The sequence below is a fragment of the Lepisosteus platostomus genome, chromosome 2 (assembly GCF_059453375.1).
Source record: "Lepisosteus platostomus isolate fLepPlt1 chromosome 2, fLepPlt1.hap1, whole genome shotgun sequence".
Taxonomy (NCBI): domain Eukaryota; kingdom Metazoa; phylum Chordata; class Actinopteri; order Semionotiformes; family Lepisosteidae; genus Lepisosteus; species Lepisosteus platostomus.
Window position 1 is genome coordinate 8,229,010 of NC_142612.1, and position 21,370 is coordinate 8,250,379.

The window sequence follows — 21,370 nt, forward strand, 5'->3', positions numbered from 1 at the left end:
GCAGAGGAATTTCAGAGGGGACCATTCTTTATTTATTTTTTTTACAAACCGAATTTAAACTCTCTGCCAGTGTGGCCTTTTAATGCCTCCTTAATTTGCTTGAGATCAAGCCGTGTCGTACTCGTTGGGTTTGCTAAGGTCAGTTTTCAGGTCACTTTTTTTTGTGTGTGTGTGAAGGTTAGAAATAGCCTAAAAATGAATTATTGTATTACGAATATTGACCGTGTGTGAGCACCTGAGTCTCCGTCGTACCCACAATTTATATTTTCTGGTCACTTTTTTAAAAAAAGGGGGGGGCCAAGGACCGACATTTTAAATGAATGCCATAGTCGGTCACACCTCTCCGGCCTTAATCTGGGCCGGGTGAAGAAGGCAACCTGTCCCTGCTGTCTGTATGTTGGTGTGTGGGGAGGGGAGGCTGCATTCAGCATCCTAGTGCCTTTAGTTTGAGAAAAAGCTCCAGGCATGTGCTGTGGTCGCTAGACTGACACAAGCGCTGTCAGTGAGCCAGCTGTCTTACGGGCAGCCTTTTCAGCCCCCTCCATCATACCCCAGTGAAGTAACTGTGGGGTGTGCTGTGTCCGTTCAAGTTCATCTTCATGTCGAGAGCCGTCAGCCTCCTCTCTCGCAGTAAAGGGGCTTTCGACGGTTGTGTCTGGTCCGTATCAGCCCGTCCGTATCACACCGAGGGTGATCACGGCAAATCACCCCGAGTTTCGGGGGGAGAGGAGTGGTTTCGATAGTTTTTTAAGACGCACACGCCGGAGAGTCGCACATCTGTGTCAATATTTTTTGTTCGCCAAAAAGGCTAAGAGATCTGTGTACTAGTGGGCAAACGCACAAAACGGTGACCTTAACGGCGAAAATGTCGGTTAAAAACGGATTATTTCTTTCAAAAAAAAAAAAGGTGGGGTTGAAGATTGAGCATGTGGTGTAGGGAAACGGAAAAAAAAATGAATGGTAACGTGCTTATTAAGAGCTCATCAATGTGGTAATGATAAAAAATACTGTCGTCGCCACCCCCCAGTAAAACACGTATAATAATGGGTTTCATACAACCCATTTTGTATGTGTTTGGTCTTGCTTAAAACGACGATTTTTATTGGGGAAAAATAGCGGTGTGTTTGTGTTCATTTATGTGCCACCCCTTTCCAAAACGAAAAAAAAAAACCATGTAGGTAATTCGCGTATGGGAACGTCATTGAAGACTTCGCTTTTTTTCTTTTTTGTTTTGGCTGTTGCTTAAATAAGCATTTGTGGGGCTATCAGATCGCCTCCGGCTTGCGTGTACAGTCTTATCGGTGGACAACATGTTCGTTTTATTTTTCCTGTTTTCTGAGCGAGAGCGGAGCCGGCCGCAGCGAAAGGGTTAAGCCGCCCCCCCTCCCCCGCGCGGAGAGCGGCCGGGTGCGTGGGCCGCGAGCCCAGTCGGAGAGAGAGCGCCGCGCGCTGCTCCAATCCGCGGCCCGGAGATCGTTCCCGGCATGCCCATGGGCGGAGGGGGGGCGGCCCTAACGAATTTGAATGAGCAGCCGGGCTTTCGGCGCCATTTTCGAGTACAGCAGCATCGGGCAGAGAGGGAGGAAGGGAGGGGGGAAGACGCAGAATCGGAAAAAATAGCGTTTTTACTTCTTTGAAAGGCTCGAAAAATGCCAGAAAAATCGGCAAAAAATACGGGAAGTCCAAGGGAGGCGGCGGGCAGCCGTGAGAGTGGGGGAGACGGACCGCAGGGGTGATTAAGGAGGCAGGAGAAACGTTGGAAAGAAGAAAGGGGTTCTGACTCGTCTTCGGCTGTGGAAATCGTCATTTTTTCAAAAAATCGTAAAAAATAATTGGCCTTCCCTAAAAATACTAAAAAAAATTCAAAAATTATTTGGGGGGTTGGAGAGTGGGCTAGGTGGTTTTACGCCCGAGTTTTCTGCGATTTGGGTCTATTTTTAACGGTAAATTTGAGCGGGAGCGAGGATTAGAAATCGGTACAGTCGGCGAGACTTGTACAGGAGGGCAACATCAATATCGGGCTGTCGATCATAAGAAAGCAGCCGCTTTTGTGCGAATATTATGGTATTTTAGGCTTTTACGTGGAGAATATGAAGATGATTGCCAAAGACATATTCGCGCTTTTTTCTGACACCTTTGGGGAGAATAATACCTTTGTTGTGAATAAGCTGATGGATCCTCCGGTTTGGAAAGGGAACTTTTTATCCTCCGTGTTAAGGTGGGTGTCATGCTCTTGTTTTTTTTTTTTCCTCTTCTATGAAAATTCCGATTTCCTTTATCTTTTCGGCGCGTACCTTGTGTTTCCATCTGGAGTGCAAATTATTTTAATCAGCTGCTACAATCCCCAGTTTTGAAAACGGACGTTTCAAGCGTTTTGCGTTTTAACCGGACCGTGAATGTTGAATTTGCCTGCACTTCTCTCTCGGTGCATTTCTGATCGGCTCTACTCGATAAAGACAAGATCGCCCTTTTTTTTTCCCTCCTCGCCCGTCTTCCATTTACTTAATATAAAAAACCTTGGTGCTGCTGCCTGCAATTTTACGCAGCCGTAATTATCGTGATGTGTCACCCACTCCTACAAATTCGCATTATTACAGTAATTGCGCCCGGCGTGTTGGTAGTTCACCACTTTCGGGTGGTGTTCTGTCATGTCATCTCGATACTTAGTGTTTTCGACTTGTCAATATCGGTTGTCACGGCGTGGCGATAGATTCTCGCCCTGACCCTCTCGTGTTTACTTACACTGGGGCTCACTGAAAATTTGCTGATCTTTTTATTAGTGGTGCCTGTGGGCTGGACGCAGTAGCGAAAAATGTCAGTTGTGAGGTGGGGGGGTGGGGGTAGTCGGGAAATCAGGCAAACCTTTCTTTGGATCGGTGTATTTTCCCCCCTCTTTCGGCCGACGCACAGGCAGAAGCGTTCTCGCAACTTTGCAACAATTAACCTGTCTTGCAGTGTATAGCTCGGCTATTCTGCCCACGTAAACTTGCTGACTCTGTCAATATACAAAGCGGGCATGAATGCCAGTTATTTCACAACTGGCTAATGTCTAGCTAGCAAAGGAACGACGGAATTGGCCATCGGTAACTCGCAGATAGGTCTGACTTGTAGGCTCCTTGTATTTCTGCGTATCTGCTCGGCGCTGAGCCGCGGACAGCACGTTTTGCGGGCAGTGGCAGGTTACGGGGCTGCTGGCGTGTGATCGCCGAGATCTGCGTGAAGACCCTGTGCCTGCACCAGGCGGAGGCTGTTGGATGGAAATGTGCTAGAATTCGAGAAGTTAGCCGGCACGGTCCCTCGTCCCAGCCCCTCCTTGAGAAATTCGCACCGCCGGGGCTGTCTGAACGCAGCGAGGCTGAAATGCTTTGCTTATTCAACATTTTTAATAACGGGATCCTGCAGCAGCCGAGCTGTGGCTTAACACTGATGTGGTATACTCATATTTATTTCTCGTTGTGGACATAAAATAGGTTCCTGTAGCCAGAGCCGGGAGTTAGTTGACTGTGCTTTTTCTAATCTTCGCCTCAGCACCCCTTGTGGTAACCTTTTCTTTAACCTCAAAAGAAATTATACGGGTTTTAGTAATCAAGTATCTTGACCTGTCAGGTCCTCGGCCTGGCGTCTCACCTTTTTCCCCCCTCGGTGCTCCTGGCTGATGAAAGCTGATGTCCAGATGTGTGGGTATAAATGTAGTAGGACTGTTTTTTTTTTTACTGTCGGTAGTCGGTTATCTGAAACCAGTGCAAATGTCCCATTTAATACTTGAATCCTTCCACTGTTTTGAAGCATTGCCTTGATTTTGCTCAGCTCAGAAGTTTGAAACTATTGTCGTACATTTGGGCAAAGGTTTTATTTTATTTGCTCGCTTTTAGCAGGATTTTGGAAAGAAACCGGGCTTTATCAAACAAGTGCTTTGAACGAGTAGAGGTTGAGTTTAACGGCGGCACTTGGATGCAGATTTCAAAGATTTGTGTTGTTTGATTGCTCAGTCGCACTTGCTGGATGCCTGGAGATTTTTTGCCATATCTTCACGACGGCAAAGCTTTAGTTAAAAATGCCCCGTTAACCCTTTATTGTAATATGCTTTTCTAACGTGCGTTAAAATAAATCATACTTGCGTCGACATTTAAAATTGATATTTTCATATTTTATATGCGATACGGTGGGTTGAGATCAACTCTTAATCAACCCAATTGGTATTTGCTGCATATAGTGATTTTTTTTACTTAAAAGGGAATCTCCCTTTTGTGTCATTTAGCCTCCCAAGCCTACAAAAAGGGAATTTCCCTTGCATTTTTTCATTGAGAAGGTCGTCAGAATTTAAGAATGATCCGCCGACAGGTCAGCAGGCATAGTTAATTTCGGCTAGGAAACTGTCTTTAGCTGTAAAACGGGATCCAAAATGTAGTTTATGCCTTTTTTTCATTAGCATACAACCCACTCTGTCCTGCAGTATCCTAGAAGCACTGACTCTACTGTACATAATGAGCTCCCTACGTCATTCATTGCTAGTTTGCATGGGGAGTTAAGAAAAAGAAGGCAAAAATGGCTTCTTTTTTGAAAGTGTAAATGAGTACTTAATGTTTTTTGTCTGTAATGTGACCCTGTGTAATTGTAGTTTCTATCTTTTAATTTTTGTTGATGAATAAATAGCTGCCTTGCTTGTAGACATTCACATTTTTATAGACTGTTTGGCAATAGTCATGATATTTTGTTAATCAAACTATTCTTATGCAAGAATTTTATTGCAATTGAAATATTACAAGAGGGGGTGTTTGTAACCTGACGTATGTATTTATGTGGAGAGTTCCTTGTCGTCTGCTATAAGGACAATTATTTTTATTTTTCAAGGAACACAATAGGCCCCTTCTAATTGAAAGCATGACCATTTTTTTTAGTTTAATCTGTAGTGGAATATTTATACCACTTTGGGTTTAACACTCATTTCTAATGGATATTTTATATTTGCTATCTAATCCTGCCCCATAATGCAGAGTGAATCAGCCTAATCTGGTATAGAAAACTGTTGGATTTTCAGGCTTAGATGTTCAGATGCTGGCAAATCCAGAAGGTAGTCTGTAGTGGATTTGTTGAAAAAGTGTGTTTTGAGGAGTAAAGTGGAAGTGACAAATCAACAGACAAGGGAGAGAGATTCAGTGGGGAAAGACTGAAGAAGTGTAGTTTGTTCAGGATGCCCAAATGTGGAATAAGGATCATTGTTAAATAGTTCAGCATTGTACAGAATGATTTTATGAGGAAATATGGAACATGAATCTTTCATCTGTAATTTAATTTGTGCCTATGAAAACAAACAAGTTTAAGGAAATGTTGATTGGATTGGCATTTCAGCTTTTAATACGTTAGTTTCATACTAGAGTATAAAGTACTGTGTGAAATGAATACTTTTTTCTGTAGGGTTTCAGGTTGTATTCTAGAGTTTATTCAGTGACTACTTTCACACCAAGCAGCAAGAAAGTTTTATTCCTTATTTAATCTTCAGTGTGTACCAAAGTGATGGGTGGCTTGATATTTCCAGATCTAGAGAATTGTGAGCAAACTGTTTGGCCTAATGAAGTTTTTTTCCTTCAGTATGTTTAATATTAAGAAATGCAGTGATTTGTACATGTATACAATGCATAAGTGCTCATATCCATGCAACAGAAAAGATTATAAATGCCACCTGGGCACGTTTGTTTTATTTTAGTCCCTCAAAATTATTACAAAAGGTTGCTTTTATTTTCACATCAGCAATACTGATTAATGTACTTGTTTAGTAGGCTACATATTGAGACTTGCTTTAACATCTTAATAAAAAAATACTAAGCATACTATTATAGTGTGCCATTCTACTGGAATGGAACAACCTACAGTACCTACAGCCTTTTTAAGTGTTAACCATTACATAAACTTTGCATAACCACAGGGAGCATCTTTCTGAAGTTAATTTTAATAACTTTCTCCTGTTTTCCGTGCTGAGTCTTGCCATTGTTAATTTTCTGATGTACAAAAAGAGGCATTTTGATAATTCTTTGGAGAATAAAGAGTAGTAAAGTTGCACCTCCGGTTACAGTAACCGAAAACTTGTTTTTCTAGGTTTGTGTGTACATAAATATCGGACTGTTTGTCCAAGTAAATGTCACTGTATGTATAGATGATAGTAAAAAAAAATAGTTTTACCTGACAGGTGTTAAGATCGGTTACAGTGGGAGTTGGAGAGCATTATTTTTGCAGTTTAAAAACTGCTTTTAGGGCAATGATACACAAGGTATACATTTTTTGAAAATGTAATTGTATTTTCAGAGCCTCTGAATTTCTTATGATATTGTAATTTCTAAATTTTATTTAATCACATTTATTTGTACTTTAATTTATTTTTTGTTGTAAGTGGTTGCTAGTGATGAATCTGTTCAGTGTTCACACTCCCTGACTGTATGTGTGTACACATACACTGAAACATTTATATGTTGTCAGTTTGGAAAACATGATTTTTTTTAGTTTTATACTTATTCAGAGGAGTCGGTTTTGAAATGTGAAGTTTCAAACATAAAACTTGTCTTTAAGCTTTTTTTCATTTTTTGAGTAACTTAAGACAATTTTTGGCCAGAATAATCTCATTTATATTGTGATGTAATGTAAAAGTACAGTCATCTCTAAAGCAGTACAAAATGAAAATGTTGAGAAGCTTAACCCACGGTCAGAATTACAGTATTATCACACAAACCCTCAATTTCAAGTTTCAATACGTTATGAACATCAGATTGTAGATTCCCAACATGGGGTGGGCACAATTTCTTTTCACTTAAATGATTGTGCTCGCTATTAAGATCTTGCTTATAATTTGGGTTGCTGTTGCATATTCATGTCATATGGAATGTATTCCTGTTAATTCTGGTGGTGAGTAGTTTTTAATATCAATTTTTTTAAGTTTAACCATTTAAGTGGTTTAATCCATGGTTAAAATGATTAAGGTCTGGTCTGTCGATTAATGCAATAAAAATGATCATTGCAATGTGGGATTCACGTATGGAGGGACATGAGCTGTCAGTTTGTATGAGGATATTGTTTAATAGAAAAACAAGGCTCTCAGGTTTTTTTCGTCTCCTGCACCCTTTAGTAACTCTTAATGTCAAGAATATTTTAACCCTGTTGTTTAAAAGCCTCTTGAATGGAGTGTCAAACGTGCAAGAACAGTTAAAAAAGATGATAGATGTATTTGTTTCTCTTGCCGTTTAATCTGGTGTAAATTTGTCCTAGTCTGGAAATTATGCATCCTATTATGAACACCTTTTTGATCCCTGTTTTTTAATAGAAATGTGGAACAAGGAATTCTTCGGCTGCACTAGTCTCTTGAAATAAAAAAGGGCCATGGTGAGTCTTTTGTTTCTCTGCCTTTTCTGTCTAAAAGGAAGCCACTCCTGGAAATGGCCAAATAGTTCTGTGGTGTTGTCTCTAATTTATATAGGTTAGGGAGTGCCTTGGTCTGTGACAGAGCATCATGGTGACTGTGACAGTTATTTACAGCCTAATAAGGGTAAGTTTCTCAATCAAATGATCCTGTTTTGTGTTGGGACACAGTGAGCAGCTTGGGGGATTCTGCTCTTTCTCTTAAAAATGGCAACCTCAAAAATCCCTCAGATTATAGTTTTTGGTCCAGGGATTTCTGTTCATGGCTAGTATAGTATGTACAGGGAAAAACATTCTTAAAATGTTTTTAAATAACTGTTTATTGGGCATCTTTTCCTCATTTGTTTTTTTTTTAAATGTGTGAAGGTAATGTTTTACTAAAATAATGAAGAGTTAGAAAGTGATATTTTTCTAATGAAAGTGTATTTAGGGTTTCGGTGAATTTGTTTTTTTCTTCTTCACTTTTTTCCTCTCGGAGTTTGTGAAATGCAGAAATGAAACTTTAAACTCGCAAGAGCCCAAACTCAAGTATCAGTGCAGAAGGATCAGGTGAAGCTGACTGATTGCAGTGTAAAAGTTATCTGTAAACAGACAGCTGGCACAGCTGGTGGATAGACGTGGTACTTGATGTGTACAGTACGTGCTGTAATGTTTTTGTAGCCGAAATTCAAGGTAAGAGGAATAAAATTAATATCTAGGACCTCTAACTTGGACTTGTCAGTATGTGTAGTCTAGTTATGCTTTTTTTCTGATGTCAAAGGAAACAATGTTCAAGAAGCTGGTCTCTAACCAAAATTAAAACGGCATTATTTTTCCTCTCTTGGCTTCCTGTTTACAATTTTAAGCCTTTATGTGAAAAATTAGTTTTGACAATTGAAGAATAGTTAGCTTGTCTAATTGGGTGTTAGTGTAATTTAGAATTTTAAAGTATGGTGTGTGAAACTGAGCACACTGTTTTAGTGAGGATTTTAAATTAAGGCTGTTTTACAGTTTTACTTGAAAGACTTACATTTTAATCGTTTAAACAAATATTAAGATTTAATGTTTTCACTTATTTTGTAATGTGTTTTTAATTATATTGTCATGATAGATCTTCTTACTCCATGGAGTAGAATAAAGTGTGGTAAATGGTGTTCCCAAACATTTGGTTTGTTTTCCAGAATTCTTGTGCTTAATTTCTTTAAGAATATACCAAATTTGTAGAAAGTTGAAATTTCATTTTTACTATCATTTAATATTCTGCTTTACAGTGAAACTAGATAAGTAATACTAGGTTCAAGAAAGACATCCCACGTAACTATGACTAATCTGCAGTAAATATTACTACTAGTATGAGTTCGCCAGATAACAACTGTAGTCCATAACTGCATTTCAGAAAATCAAAATGATTAGCAGTGTACTACAAATGCTTTTCACTGTGATTTTTACAAATGCTATGCATAATGAAAACAGGTGTGAGTACTAACTGTTGTGCTGGTTCCCTTTTTGGAGAAATAGACTTAGTTTTAAAATCAAGCATCAAAGATGACGAGTAATTTTAAGTTTTAAAACTGACATTTATATATACATAGCACTATCTTTTTGTGTGCAGTAAAATACATTATTATTCGAGCTTCAGGTTAATATTTTATTCCTGTTTTTTAGCTTATTAAATCCAAAGGAGGAAATTTCAGTGTTAAAAATTGATGGATAAAATAGCCTACCAGTGTTTGGAAACTAAAATCATTAAATACAGTTGACTGATAACCACTGATGTTTCAGTTAATCTAATTTTCAACTTTTTTTCATAAGTACTTAAAAATAAAAGGTAATTTCCTTCCATAAAGAAATGAAGTTATTTAAGAAACAATGTTTCTCGTTGTTCAATGCATGAGGATTAATCTTTCAGTCAAAATGGATAGATTTTTATCTGCAAATGAAGTTACAGGAAATGAGCTCCTTTTTTATTCTTGAGTATCCTTTCTCGTGCAGTCAACACTCATTTTACTGACTCCACTTCGGTGTGTTTCCTAATTATGTACTTGTAAATAGTCTGAATTAGCTTCATGTATTGTGTAATGTAAACATTTGTTAGAACTAATCATTAAAAACTGTGCTGCAGCTCTTTGCTTTAAAGTTTTTCGTAGTGTAATGTTAAATTTTATTTCTCACATAGTGTTTTTAGAGCCTCCAGACTTTTCTATCAGTGTGAAATCAAAATAACTTTTTTGGTTGCTGTTGTAGACTAGCTTTTTCCAAAAAACAAGAATTCAGCTAATGCTTGGGGCATCTTAATCACAGTAGGTAAATCTAAAAAATATATATTTCAGTTTGGGGGGGGTGTGAGTGATTTTTTTTTTAAGTCATGAACCTTTTGCTGTGGTTGCATCTAAAGTAAAAGCTGAAAATTTACACATCCTTCCAGATCGATGTGCTCCTATGAACTGATTTTATTATGCCTAGTTGTAATATTTTTATTTAAATTTGAAATTCATTTTGAGAATGTTTGACTTGGCTGAAGATTTGAGGGTGCATGATTCATTGCATTGTGAGAGGCGCCATTACAGTAGTGAAACTTTTTGTAGGCTTAACACCCACAAATTCATGACTTATTTTTTTCTTACCGTAAATAGCATATTTTTAGAAGCCATATATTGCATTTATTAAAAATGGTATGGCAATTTTTCTGTGAGAAATAGGTATGATCGCTTTATTTGAGCCACTAGAGAACAATAGTCATTTATTTTTTGAAGCTAGTGGGTTTTAACCAAGAAGCAAAAAGTCTTGCATGTATTAGGCTAACTTCTGAAATGCTAACGTGATCAGTAATGAACAGATAAGCCACGGTGAAACAATTGAAATGCTTAGGATTAAATGTGAACTGAATGCAATAGCTATTGGACTTCTTGAAGTATATTACAACTTGCCACCAGGTTCACATGCTGTCATGTAGATCCAAGTATTCAGACATTTTTCACTGTAGGGATTAATCAAAATAATACTAAAGTACTGTATTTTATTTTTTGTTGATGAGATGTGATGGGTGTCTGTCACATCTGTAGGTTTTTTGTATGTTAATAGAATAAAATACAGATTTTTATCAATTGAGCCATTCAAATTCATTTTAGTTTTTTTAAATAAATGGAGGCTTGCACTTTTCAATTCTGTGTAGGAGAAATATAATCTTAATCTTTGGAAGAGATTCTAATGTTCCATATTTCAGGTTAAGAATCAGATGTCTTTTACATAGCACTTAGCTTGTGTGCTTTTTTTATTTTACAGAAAATCCTGGAGAGAACATGAAAACGCTGTTTTGACCTGAGAAAAACAAGGTGAGCAAATCTGTTCGACATACTCGTAGAAAATGCGATGGGCCTTTGTAAAACCTTGCATGAGGTATTCTTTATGGGACTGAAACTCTCAATGAGCCATTATTGCCTTGATCAATCTGTGGAGTTTGACTCAAATACTCTGACTGCAAAGCCACTGCTTAATGTTAATTTTCTTTGCTTTTTTTCTGCAGTGCTTCAAATTAGCCTAAAGCGCCTCGATAAGAATGACCTTTGTCCCTTGTTCTATACATTATACGTATTCTGAGTTAATGGATTTTACAATTGGAATATTTCTTTAAATGCTGGACATGTAGTACTGTAAATATTTGCATTAATGACATGGCAAACTAAGTGTTTGAAAGACACTTACGAATCACAGTGTACAATAAGGTTCTCTTATTTGTTGATGTGCTAAGCATCAGTGTTTAGAAAATCATCAGTTATTTTCAAAAATTAGTTTCCTTGTTAAGGAATGAGAACTACTGGTAGTTTGTTCTGAGCAAGGGTATACCAAGATTTACTTTTTTCAGAAGGCATTTGACTGCTTAAAATTGCTTTTATATTTTAAGGATCTATGTTGCGTTTAGATAAGGTTTCCAAAGACAGGGTAGTGTTTTTTACCCTCTGTTTACAGCAGTTAAGATTTGTATTTTCTAATGAATTAGTGCAACTTTTGTTTCTTTGCACTATGAAATCAAGTCTACCAGTTCTTTTGTGATTTCCATTTCTAATGCTTTCATTATTCTCCCTTCAGTTGTATTAAGATTCAATGGCTCACACTTGGAGAAGCATGAGCTTCTACCACAAAAATCTTCTCAACCGATTGCTCCTAATTGTCGCTGAGCCATGCAGAGAGAAGCAACAAGAGCCAAATCACCTGAAGCCATTGGTACTCTTCTCTGTAGTCTCAATTGTAAATCTATTAACAAATTAGGTATTTTTTAAATCTCATGTTGCTTACTGGACAAATGCCAGGAGAAGATTTGCCTCATTTTCTAAATTAAAAAATCCAAATTTACCATCTTGCTTAGTTAACATTTTGTCATTTTAATTCACAGAAAATTTCAAAACTTGAGTAAAACTAAACTGTAGTTTAATGGTAGAATACAGCTTTAGCAGGTATGTTCTACTGCAGATTTGTTCTCATTCTTTATGGAATTCATTATTGGATCAAGTTATTTTGATTTTTTTATAAGTAATATTTGAAAAAGTGCTAGAAATAGTGGGTAGTTTTTAATTTGGGAAGATAGCATCATTATTCCTTGGTAATGATATTTTGTGATGGAAAATGAGCACTTCCTCAATTTTCTTAACTTGCCACAGTTACTGAAGACACTTTGTGACATGTTCATAGTACCAATGCCATAAAGAACCTTTTAAAGTTCAGAGATCAAGGTCATGTATGCAATGAATGTCAAAGGCAAGAAATACAAAATAGCAAAAGGGAGAAAGGCAGGCATGCTATCCTTTTTAATGCAGCTCAGGAAACCCATTCAATGGCAGCACTTGCTTAATCCATGTTTTCTTACAATTTCCAATGTGAAAATAGTATGTGATGGCTTTTGATAAAATCTGTTTAATGGTCCTGGAATTTTTTTTTACTTTTGTTGGTTAATTGATCTAGGTATTTAGAGTAATATAACATTAATTCGTAGCAACAAATGTAATGTTATTGGAGTTTTAAAAGATGAAGTTTATAGACTTTAATAGGATATTGTTCCTGGCAGTATTCCATGTTCTGCATTTTAAATGTAAGATTTTTGTTGAGGATAGTGGAGGATGGGTTATCTTAATGTATAAATGCCCAAATTCAGAGATTAACATTTCATCAAATTTATTCACATTCTCCATCTCTTGTATCTAAACAGAAATTTAAAAATCTGTTTTTTTGTAGAATTATTTGGAATAAATTGATTCATACCATGGTTAACTTGTTTAAATTCTTAGAAGTTATATTTTAGCAAAACTCATTCATTATTTTTTTAAAGGTGCTTATATATCCTTCAGAAACTTTTACATGCATTTCAGTAAAGGCTTTTGGTTTCTAATTGGTGAAACCTTGGTTGACTACATTTATTTTATAACTTTTTAAAAAATCAATGAAATGAAAATAAAATAGATTGAATGTATAAACTATATTTTTGAAGTTTTGCAGAAGCATTGTTTGCTTTTTTTAAAAAATGACTCGAAGCTTCTTTGCTGAATGTTAAAAGTGGGCTTACCTGTGTTCTGTTAGTTTGCAGAGAAGTAATTTCCCAATTTTCTGATTTTAACATTGCCTCAGTGGATCTGAATTTTCTTTTGACTATTTAATATTTAGGTGTTTAGAAAACTTATGTTGCACAGAAACAAATGTATAGCTGCTTTTAAAATTAACAGCCAAAACATGGTATGTTTTTAGAGGAAGTGATGACTTTTTTTTCTGAAGCATTTGCTTCACATCTGATTGTGATTTTTTAGTGGGGGCGTGGGGCCGTTAATATTGGAGATGTTTTTGAATAAGTGGCATTAGGCAGCCAACAGTTAGAGGTTGGCCATAGAGTGCAGGCCTTTTTCTTAGCCTGTACTTGACTATTGCGGATATCTTTCTTCACAGGTTTTTACCTTACTTTTTTGTTAGATACTCCTCCATAGTTCTAATTAATCTGCTAATTTCAGATAATTCAGCATAGAAGCTTGTGAACCTGACAATATATAGGAATAATGCAAATTGTTTGTCATTTATAAAATAGCAGTTGCATAAAATGGATATAAGAGCTTTCCTTTAGTTTTCAGTGTTAATGGTTATGTTTAGATTGTAATATTTTGTATTAACTAGGATTCCTAATCATTCCAGTTTAATTACCACATTCATTTTGTTTCTTTTATTTTCAGCAAACCTTTTCTATTTTAGGGTGGTTGAGCAGTGATCGTGTAAAAGCTTCTTTAGCAACCTGGGAAATGTTTGTCATGCAGGATAGTATTAATCATTACTCAGCCCACAAAAAGCAAAAACTCGAATTCTTGAAAAGATGCAGCTGTTTCCTAATTTGCTAGTTAGGTCTTACAATAAGCATACTTTATCTTCTTAATTTAACACATTTAAATGTAAGTTTGTGTGTGTAATGTTTTTAAATTGATTATTGCATCTTAAAACCTACCTACATTGTTTTCTTTAGTCTAATTACAATTACTACCTGAGATGGGTGTTTTCTTTATTTAGATGTAATGGCAATACAGTTATTAGTGTTATTAAATTTCTGCAATAAGAATAGTTTAATTTTTCCCTGTCATTTTACGTTAGTCATTACTGGAATTACACTAGACATTTGACCTAATCACATGATTGACCTTCAGAGTATTATACTTAAGAATGCATCGTGTTACATGTGAGCTTTCAAAACATGAAGTGTTGTGAACAAGCATATTCACTGTTGAAGTTAAGTGTGTGTTATTTTGGTTTAAAGGTTGCATTGTCTGTACATGGTTTAGATTTTTTTGTGTACATAGTTATTAGTAAAATACATTTAGATTCTCAGACCTTGTTTTGATAATACATGGATAGCACTAAATTGAAGGATTGTTTTTAAGGTGTTGAAAGGTTTGCAATCTACAAACTTACTGTTTTGCAAGCGTGTGTAACTTTATAACTTGTGTTGTATGTGAAGGTTTAGAATATTCACCTTGTATTAATTTTTTTTTCTTCTGTTTACATTTACAGACCTCAATATCTCGTCCCCCTTGAAGGCTTGTTAAAAACCTTGCTGTGTTGTAGCAGCACATAATGGTTTGTTGGTTGTACGGAGATGCAAGCCATACTGTGCTGCTGCAAAAACGCAAGGATCTGAGCTCCAGCCATACTGGAAATATGCAAAGGTTATGCAAAGCAGCTTTGGAAATGCTGGAAATCGGACTTCGGTGAAAAATAGCATAACGTTTATAATGGCAGCCATGCTTTAGCAGCACGTAAATATTGGAGTTAAACCACTTCATATCTCTCCAGTATTGATCGTGCTGCTGAAGTAAGATTGTTCATTTGTCATCACGAAGAAGCCAGTTGTGGATGAGATTTTATTTTCATAACCTGGAAAACCTAAGATTGTTATGGAAACTGTAAGTAAAACTTGGTGCACCTTTTCATGCCTTTTCTAGCATTTTACTTGGCTTGTTGTCACTTAGTTTTAGTCATTGGCTTTTTCAATTCAGAATTGCTCCAACAAAATTGAACATGTGCATGATAAAACTACCTCTTGTTGTCAGAACAGTCACCTAATACAATATAATGTATAAGGTAATTCACATAAGTTCAGGATTTTCCTGGGAAGGTAATATATTCAGGAAGCTTTCTAAAAATGTATTCAAGGTGTATTTCCAGTAGTCATTGTTGGGGTTTCCTGAAATCATGGAGTTCCATGTTTTTTTATATGTCTGTCTTGTACTCCATGTGGAAAAATGTAAATTTTAATTTACTGTTTAATATGCGAAATCATACCTCAAATATGTTATATACTATGTTATTTTAGTTTTATCATAAGTGCAGATGTCTGTTTATAATTTAGAAAGTTTAGTAATTTTCTCTTTGAAATGAACTTGTAAGCATTAAACTTCATAGATTTAAATAAGTTTCCTGTAATTTTTTGTATCAGTAATGCTGTGATTTACTTTAAACTCACGTGCTTCTAATTATCCCCTTTAATGGGTTGGTAGCAAGTTACTCAGCTGGATATAGGCCTAGGTTTCGGCCTGCAGAGGTAGCAATACAACCGGTTATTTTTAGATCGACACTTACCTTTAGAAGATCTTGCAGGAATTATTTTTTGCCTTCCCAAGTGAGTTGATAATCTAGAATTTGTCATTTGAAATGATTTTTATTTCCCTTTTTGAATTCATGTTGGGTTCACCAGTATGTAACTCTATAATCATACTTTGGACTGTTTATATGGATATATATTTGAATTCTAAATAAATCCATTTTGAATATTGCATGTTTTGTTCAGTAAGGAGATTTTTACTTATTTTGAATTCATTACAGGTTGAGGTACTTGAATTGCAAATACCTACCTTTGTTTTTTCATTGCACACTGATGCAGTGTGTAAAATCATTTATTGTAGGTAAATTACATTGGTGCTAAATACCTAAATTTTCCAAAAGCCATGTCTAGAACTTCTTAAAAATCTCATTTTTTTAAATTTCCTCCCAAAGAAGTTTCAAGGATTTAACTTTGTGCGGTATATAACCTGTGCCCATGAAAACATTTCATTTTGTGCCTTTTATTCTTCATAGACATTGAAAAACATTTTTGCTTTTGCCCAATATGACTTTCTGTGCTTTCAAATGAGCTTTTAATACTAAAAAGCCAAAATGTGTGTCCGGATCCCACTTAACTACACAGTTAACAGCAGAGTGGGAGACCTCCAGATGTAAACTGTATCTCTTTCCTCAATGAATGATAAAATTCATCCAGGCCAATATTTGTCTAGTTGAAACTACTTCCCTTATTTTTAATTGTTGCACTTTAAACTGGCTTGGACTGTACCTTGTTGAAAGATTTTCTGACTAGGCAGCTTGAATAGTTAGATTCTCCATGGGTCATTTAAGCTCTAATTTCTATTTTTAAATCATTTTGCACACTTTCCTGTTCTTCTAATCTTTAGAAACATTTCATCTTGTGTTAAATCCTAAAATATTTTTATTTACAGTATACTTTTGATTTTTTTTGCCACTTGTTACTTCTGAATTGTCAGTTCATCAGCTTTCATGATTTAATTTGGTCCAGATGTTGGAGACCTTCATACAGCAGGGATATTAGAGTTCTTGAGTGGTATTCTTCAAATTGTGAACTATGAACTTTCAATAGATATCTAGGCGATGTAGCATTGCAAGAAATAAAGGCTATTTTATGGTATAAAAGTTAAAACTACTGAGATATTACAGTACCCACTATTTATTAAATCTGCTTTGTTCAGTTTTGCAGATACACTGCAAACGATCTTGAAATCCAAACTGTTGTGTTGGTTTAGCCTAGCCAGGATAATGGGTTGATATTTTCTAAATATGGGGGCATGTTGTAGGGTTTAAATATATTCACCTTATTTCATGCGACTTGCAATCTGCCTGGTGTCATGGAACTAGGTGCAGGAGGATAAAACAGACACATTATATTTAAATTTGCTGAACCCGCTCACGTATTTAGATGTGTGCGCGCATATGAAGTTGTACATTATATACGCTAAATAACCTCGCAAACAAGTGAAAAGATGACTTCGGAGTTGTGAGTTTATTAGAGTGAGAGAAGACGGGGTAGAACACTAATATGTACCATTCAGAAAAATGTATTCTCTCGGGGGAAGCCAGATTCTAACAGGAACTTAATTGACGGGGATTAGCAAATTATCTTGTTGTGCACTGAGGGGAGCACCTTATGTGAAATGGAGACGTTTTAGTGTTCTGATTTTCAGTATAATTTTCTAAGCTATTTTAAAAGCAAAGCTAATTAGATTGATTGTAATAGAAACGGAAATACAACTAACTGTTCTTACAGTGTAATTATGTCAGCTGCTGTTCAGGGTGAGTAGCATGTATGCAATATATACTAGACTAGTTTCTGTGCAGCTTTTTTGGAGGGAAGATCAGTTTCAATAGCGTTTTAAGGTGCCCTTTTGTCGTCAGGAAAATTCGGATGCAATTATCCAAAACATTTAATCCATTTTGGAATTTCACGCTGTTGAAAGGGATTGGACCAAATGCATTTGGGCATCTTTCATATCCGTCGTGAGATATTTTCGCCTTGGAATCGGTGTTAAAATATCTTTACTAAACCCAATTCACAAAATCGACAAAGACTTCAATAAATGTTGCGGAGATCGCGAAATTTACAGCTGTAATCTTCTAGAATGTTTCATCCACTTATTTACTTTGAATTAAGCAAAATTAAAGTAACTGGAGGACGTAGACAACGCAGCATCGCCACCTTCAGGGTAACTTCCAAAGTTTCCCAATCTAATTTTTACAGGACTGCCGCTTTCTGAGGAAATTGGTGTGTAACTTTTTAATGTATTAAAAGCGGGTTTTTTTTTCTGGGCGATTACATTTTCATTTTTTCCCTTAATTTACTGATGTACTCTTTTTATATGCACAGTATGACATTCAATTTCAAAGGACAAACCAGGCCTTTACATTCTTTCGTTATTTTCGGCTTCATTTCTTCCGGAGGAGTTTGCCCTGCTTGCTTTGGTGAGAAATCTGTTCTGCAGGATAGCCGTCGCGTACAGTCAATATCTGTGGCGTTGTGCGTCTTTCGAGAGTGAAACACTCGATTTTTTCTTCAGTGGACACTGTCCTTGTGCTTATGAGCCGGAATCCCTCCTTGAGCAGCAGATCCACAAGTAAACCCAGAATATTGGTGCCGTTTATCAGCTTCCTTTCGTCGGGCTTAATGGTAACGTACCTGAAAGAGAACGTCGCATTAATAGTGGTATGTGTGCTGTGTGCAGTGTTAAGTGACGTTTAAATATGTAACAATTAAATATAAAATAACCGTAGACAGGGGTTTTATCCATCTTTAATAGATCTGCTATTGTTACGAAGAATAATGTTGAGTCATCGAGCTTCACTATGAGTTTTTACTTTTAAAATGAAGACGCGAAGGAGCGTTTACAGTATTTCAAAGCTCTCGTCAGACTGCTACATACAGTAACATGCACTACAGCGATTTTGTTTTATGTATTTCTGTGTGGTTAGATCTCGATGTGAAGTTATTTCTGAGGTTTGCATCATGCCGTTGTGTCATCCAGAGTGGTTTGTGTATTATTCATTACCTTGCCGCGAACTCCTCACTGGCGGAGAAGCTTGTTCCACAGTGAAACACCAGATCGTGGTGGGAAGGCCTTTGTAGCGGCACCAACACCATTGGCTTTTGGGGCTGATAAGCGTAATTCCAGGTCAGGGTGGGTTGCTCAGCAAACACAGATATCCTCGAAGCCAGCATTTCTACGGTGCTGCAGTGAGAACAGAAAATTCTGAAGAAGCTGTGCGTCTCCTGCACAGAAAACCGAACTTCTAGAATCTCCATCCTCTGACGGCCGCCGTCTTTGCTGAGGATCTCCGCCAGGTCTCGGACTTCATAGAACTCGGCTTCTCTGATCAAACCTTCATAGTCAACGAAGTCCGGTGGCAGAGAGATGTGATGAGTTCTCATATAGTCCAGTATGTATTTGAACAAACTCCCATCTCTGTCCACAAAGACCTGCCCGTTAATTACTCTGAGCTCCGGGTCCCCTCCGTCCAACATGCGTGCCAGCCTAGTGTCGGGGTGTTTTCTGAGAGTGGACACAAAGGTTGTACATTTCTGCCCTCCGATGTTTAAGGTGATAATATCTTGGTTGCTCATTTTATTTTCGTTTCGGAGTAAAGAAGCCCCGTCGTTTGGAAGTCCCACCAAATGCTAAGGGAGTGCTGAACCTGTTTAATATATCCTGGCAACACCAACAGCAAACAAAATAGAAGTTGCGTTTTGTTGCTATGGAGCTTTTCATTGTACATCTGTTTTACCACATCAGTTTTTGATAGCTGTTACATTTCGATTTTATGCCTTTAAATATATAATTAATATAGTGCTTACCTAACATAACAAATGCTAAATGTAAAAAGTAGCTTGACTACTGGTAAAATACTATTTATGTTGCTGTATATTTAAAATGTGATCAATTATTAAAATCCATAATTCTTTGGGACAACTAAAGTGTGACAATAGCATGTTTGTTTTGCACTGATGAAAAGCAGCAGCAGATAATACATGAGAAACAGGCCACATATCCCAAACCAGGCAATTTCCTCAATGCAGCAGAAGAGCTGAGTTGTGGGTAGAAGATACCAGCTTAATGGAAGAGCAAAACAATTTAGATATTGCCATCAGATGCAGGACAAAGCTTGTAAGCAGTTTAGAAGTTATGGGCTGATTACAGGGAATATATAAATCATACTATCTGCACAAATATTGCTGAGGAATGCCATCATCAGGGTTTTGGAAAGGGCCTTTGCCAACATAGTTAACAAAAAAAATCTTTAGCAGCTCCAATGATCTTTAAAAGTGAAGTTTATTGTGATATGTTTGAAACAACATTGGGAGTGTAGTAGTAGCGTTATCAACTAGTTAACCTATACAAATAGAAGATTAGGAGAGGTACAGGTATATTAGACTGAGGAGACTACAGCTGTCAGAAAACGTTTACTAGATGAGAGACTGACCCACGCTCAACAGCGCTCTGAATTGCTAGATGAAAGGAATGCTTTAACAGAAACGAACAAAGTGCAAAATACCCACACGAAACCTCCAACAATTCTGTATGCATATAAGTTTTTATGAGAGATGTGTGGACTATTCTGCTGTTTAAGACCTTTTTTAAAAGGTGATCCACGTACATCACGTGTTAATTTTGGCTCAGGTTCAAGGCTTGCATGGTTGAAAAGTACTTGTTAAATGTTTTTCAATTATACGCTCTGTGCAGGATGTACATGTATCAGTAATATGTACAGATTATAGAAGATCAAGAGAAGCAAAAAGATTAATGTACAGATTAATAGAAAGCAAACCCCCCAAAATATACATTTTGCAGAGAAGAACAACTGTTATGTGTGTCAGGCTTCTGAGTCCAGAAAATAAACCATTCATGTAATAAGGGACATTATTATTGTAGTCATTGTATAATATGTATGGTTTCCTTTTTATAATAAAGCTACTTTTATTAAATTATTCCGAAGTGTGATGTCACTTCTTATTTAACAGAAGTACAGTATCTTAACTGTGGCTTTCGTGATGATTTTGATTAACAAAGCAAAAGTACAAAATGTTTTACAGTAATCCCTGGAACATTTGTGGTTTAAGATCGGACTGGTTGTGCAGGTTTAAGATTTATATTTACACTTTTAGTTTTTCTGCACTTAAGACCTAGGCTTTCAATAAATCGGAACAAGGCTCTCGTTTCATCATTTTTTAAAAAAAATTCTTTGACATTACATTGTCCCATGTTTAATAGATTATAAACCCAAACACTGACAGTCTTTAAAATGAAAAATGAAACTCGATCCAGAAGAGACAAGTGGAAGCTATGTACAAGTCCATGTAAAGCACAGAACAGGAGTTAGGTCTTTACACAAAGGGTGGAGGGAGTCTGGAACGAACTGCCTAGCCATGAGGTTGAAAGTGATACCTCCTTCAAGGAACGGCTGGATGTGATGCAATAAGCGTCTAATTACCAGACAGGCCCATCCTCTTGGTGGTCAACTCTTCTTATGAATGGTTGGAATATAAGATCAGACAATATCATTAGTATCATGGTAGCAAATGTTTCAAGATGCTGCATGTAAACATCTTTTTGAAATCTTCAGCCCTATTTAGGGAGTAAGGGTTAGTATTTTCTATATTATGCATCCTGTGGTCAGATATTCAAAGATGCCATATCTATACCAGAACACAACAACATTCTAGGGCAGTTATGTAGCCTCTCAAACGTAAGCAGATCCTTAACCTGCATCCTAGATGTTGGAATGCCTTCCTACCTTCAGAATTTGTAAAGTGCTTGTAATCCATATGACTTGGTGTCTAGCTCTGTATAGATGAAGTTCCAGCACACCACAATGGAAGCCATGTGATGAACAGTACAAAATTACAGGCCCA

General features: G+C 36.7%; 1 protein-coding gene and 1 long non-coding RNA gene across 4 annotated transcripts; one reads left to right on the plus strand and one right to left on the minus strand.

The window, feature by feature from the left end:
• The first annotated feature begins 1,270 nt into the window (after positions 1-1,270).
• LOC148675846 (uncharacterized) lies at positions 1,271-15,677 on the plus strand. Of its 3 annotated transcripts, none has more exons than XR_015941734.1 (3): positions 1,271-2,218; positions 10,666-10,715; positions 14,416-15,677. It is a non-coding gene; the product is annotated as an uncharacterized LOC148675846 (long non-coding RNA). The 3 variants fall into 3 exon arrangements; XR_015941735.1 differs by lacking the exon at positions 14,416-15,677 and adding an exon at positions 11,470-13,709; XR_015941736.1 differs by lacking the exons at positions 1,271-2,218; positions 14,416-15,677 and adding exons at positions 6,074-8,076; positions 11,470-13,709.
• LOC148675847 (putative potassium channel regulatory protein) lies at positions 15,228-21,369 on the minus strand. The gene is made up of 2 exons (XM_088648927.1): positions 18,513-21,369; positions 15,228-18,142 (listed from the first exon to the last, which is right to left on the minus strand). The coding sequence occupies exons 1-2, from the start codon at positions 19,082-19,084 to the stop codon at positions 17,893-17,895; spliced, it is 822 nt and encodes a 273-aa protein (XP_088505053.1). The 5' UTR covers positions 19,085-21,369; the 3' UTR covers positions 15,228-17,892.
• Between the last annotated feature and the right edge of the window lies 1 nt (position 21,370).

Excerpts from the sequence above, each read along its gene's own strand:
- LOC148675847 (XM_088648927.1), bottom strand. The coding sequence starts at position 19,084 with ATGAGCAACCAAGATATTATCACCTTAAACATCGGAGGGCAGAAATGT. Across the intron at positions 18,143-18,512 it reads AGTGAGGAGTTCGCGGCAAG|GTACGTTACCATTAAGCCCG; the intron begins GTAATGAATAAT and ends GTTCTCTTTCAG.